The 2500-nt window shown below is 46.0% G+C and overlaps 1 protein-coding gene across 1 annotated transcript in view; it reads right to left on the bottom strand.

Annotated features, from left to right (window-relative positions):
• Positions 1-1222, bottom strand: part of sik2b (salt-inducible kinase 2b) — a 51669-nt gene extending 50447 nt beyond the window's left edge. Inside the window, exon 1 of the mRNA XM_080855318.1 lies at positions 757-1222. Within this exon, the coding sequence (XP_080711444.1) occupies positions 757-894 (138 nt within the window). The 5' untranslated portion in view covers positions 895-1222. The remainder of the gene's footprint in view (positions 1-756) is intronic.
• Positions 1223-2500: the final 1278 nt, after the last annotated feature.

A 2500-nucleotide genomic window follows, 5' to 3' on the forward strand; every position in this document is an offset into this window, starting at 1 on the left:
CCCGGCATCCAGACTCCTCGTGGATCTAAAACAGACACACTGATGACCAGAGGAGGGTGTGTGTGTGTGTGTGTGTGTGACCACAGGGTCTCACTGCAGCTTGGCACACACACACACACACACACCAGCTGTTGACTAAGAGCTCTAGAAGACAACCTGCACTTACTCTGACAAGATTAGGTGTTTAGGTTCACAGCACAACATGCATCCTCCTGAGCAATGCATGTCAAGCTCAGTTAGTCATCATGAAATGGACAAACACACACACACACACACACACACACACACAACTACTGATCAAAATCACTGAGTTATGTAATCAGTTCTCGGTGTAGTAGTCTGGCCTTCATATCTAGCTACAAATGCATACTAGGTATTTGACAGTCTAGTAATACCGATCACACAGCTGGTGGTATTACAAAACTTTATGACCTCCTATGATAAAAATAACTAAACTAAAACTAAAGTTGCATCATAACCGTTTTTCTACATGTAACAAACGGTTGCTGCTGCACGAAGCGTTATCCCACATGGAGTTCGATCTGCTTTAACATCATGCGAACTTTACTGCTGCTGCTGGAGCGAGCCAGGCTTCTCTCACCCGTTACTGGCGTGCATGCTTGTTTGTCTAGCAACGCGAACATGCCGTGCACTTTGGCATATGTGCTACAAACTAGATATGGACAGTGCTTGAGAGAGAGAGAGGGACCATCGGGGCTAATGTCAATAGTTCTGCATGTCTTTCGCCCTTCTCACCTCGGTCTTGGTAATGCGGTGTCTCGCCAGCTTCACGACAGCGAAATTCCCCTTTCCCAGCGTGCGCTCGATGTCGTAGAAGCCAACTCGCACGGGACCCCGGGGCATCGGCTTTTGGAGCCCGTCAGCCATGACCATGCTGTTCTAAACGCGCGAGGCTTGGCCAGCGGAGATAGGGACCTGCGACTCACTCGCACTCCCAGATAAGACAGACAGACAGCCAGCCAGCCAGGGGGAAAACAAACCGCCCCGCTAAAATGTGTCTATTGAAAATAGACAAAGTAGAATACCCGATCGGCAGGCCAGCGTGGTTGTTGGCAAGCCGTCCTCAGTCCGACAAAACAAACAAAAAAAGGAATCAGTACGTTTAGGAGTTAGGCGCTGTGTCACGCCACCCGTTTCCAATACAATAGAGCGATAATATTTCAGACCTATTAGCGAGAGTACACGAGTTGACTTGCAGGAGGCATCATGTTCTCTGACTGACGTGCATTGACGTCAGAGGCTCTAGGGGTATTTGTAGAGGGGGCGGGACAGAAGGGGGGGCCTTTGAAGCACTTCCACACTCCAGTGCCAATTCGTTACCAAGACGACCAGACCCACCTCTTACGTCAACCGCCAGCACTGCTATCCTGAAAACTGTCGCTGGTGTTTGCGCGGTCGCAGTTGATAGCAAGCTGTGAAGTTTTGCCGACAGCAAGCTTCGTGAAGTCCTTTGTTTTCACGGGTTTCCAAGAACGGGTGGAGGCGGGTGATCCAGTACTGTACATATTCAGAGGCTAAAACCAGCCTTTATTGTGTTCGTTCTCTCATGGGAGTTTTGTCAACACATGCACACGATATAGATACTTCCTAATTAATCATAGGTTATTCGTTTCTGCTCAACCATTCATGCAAAAATCGTCGTTGAGTTCGATTTTTTTTTTTTTTTTTTTTAAATGTGCAGATATTCTAATTTCCGAGATTAAGTTTTTTTTATATATATACATAATCAGCTGTTATTTATTTACGTAACAGCCCTTTATTCTGACTTCATTTATCAGGATGTGATCATTATAAAACATTGGTTGATGGCTGTAAGCCAAGGTTTGACACAGTCTTTTGTATAACATAGTCTTGAAGATTAACCTTACCTTTGGTATGGGAATACCACCAGCAAGACATGTATGTGCATCATGCGGCATCGTGTGGTAAAGAATGGTATTGCATTGGTGAAAGTAGGTTAGAACTTGCATTCCGTCATCATTATGTCATCAGCGTCACAGGGAAAAAATGCTGCCACTGAGTCATACTTAATCTTAGCTTTGTTTCAAAATAAAATGTGAAACAAAAGAAAAGTAACAGGAAAAACAGCCAGTAACAACTTTGGAGCCAAGCACTACAACAACGCTACAGCAAAAGGCCTGTGGACCACTTTTGGCCTACTGGTGGCAGAGGTGGCGGTCCACTTGCCTTTTGCTCATTGGCTTTCGGGCGGTCCGCTGTATCTAAGAGGCAGCCATGATAATAGCTGGTAGATGGTGAAGGGATAGTGCTTCAGTGCTTCCTGTCTTATCTCCTTTAGCATAGAGTACACTGGAGCCTCCTATAGCATAGAGTACACTGGATCCTCCTTTAGCATAGAGTACACTGGATCCTCCTTTAGCATAGAGTACACTGGAGCCTCCTATAGCATAGAGTACACTGGAGCCTCCTATAGCATAGAGTACACTGGATCCTCCTTTAGCATAGAGTACACTGGAGC

The sequence above is a fragment of the Sprattus sprattus genome (genome assembly GCF_963457725.1).
Source record: "Sprattus sprattus genome assembly, chromosome: 17".
NCBI classification, from domain to species: Eukaryota; Metazoa; Chordata; class Actinopteri; order Clupeiformes; family Clupeidae; genus Sprattus; species Sprattus sprattus.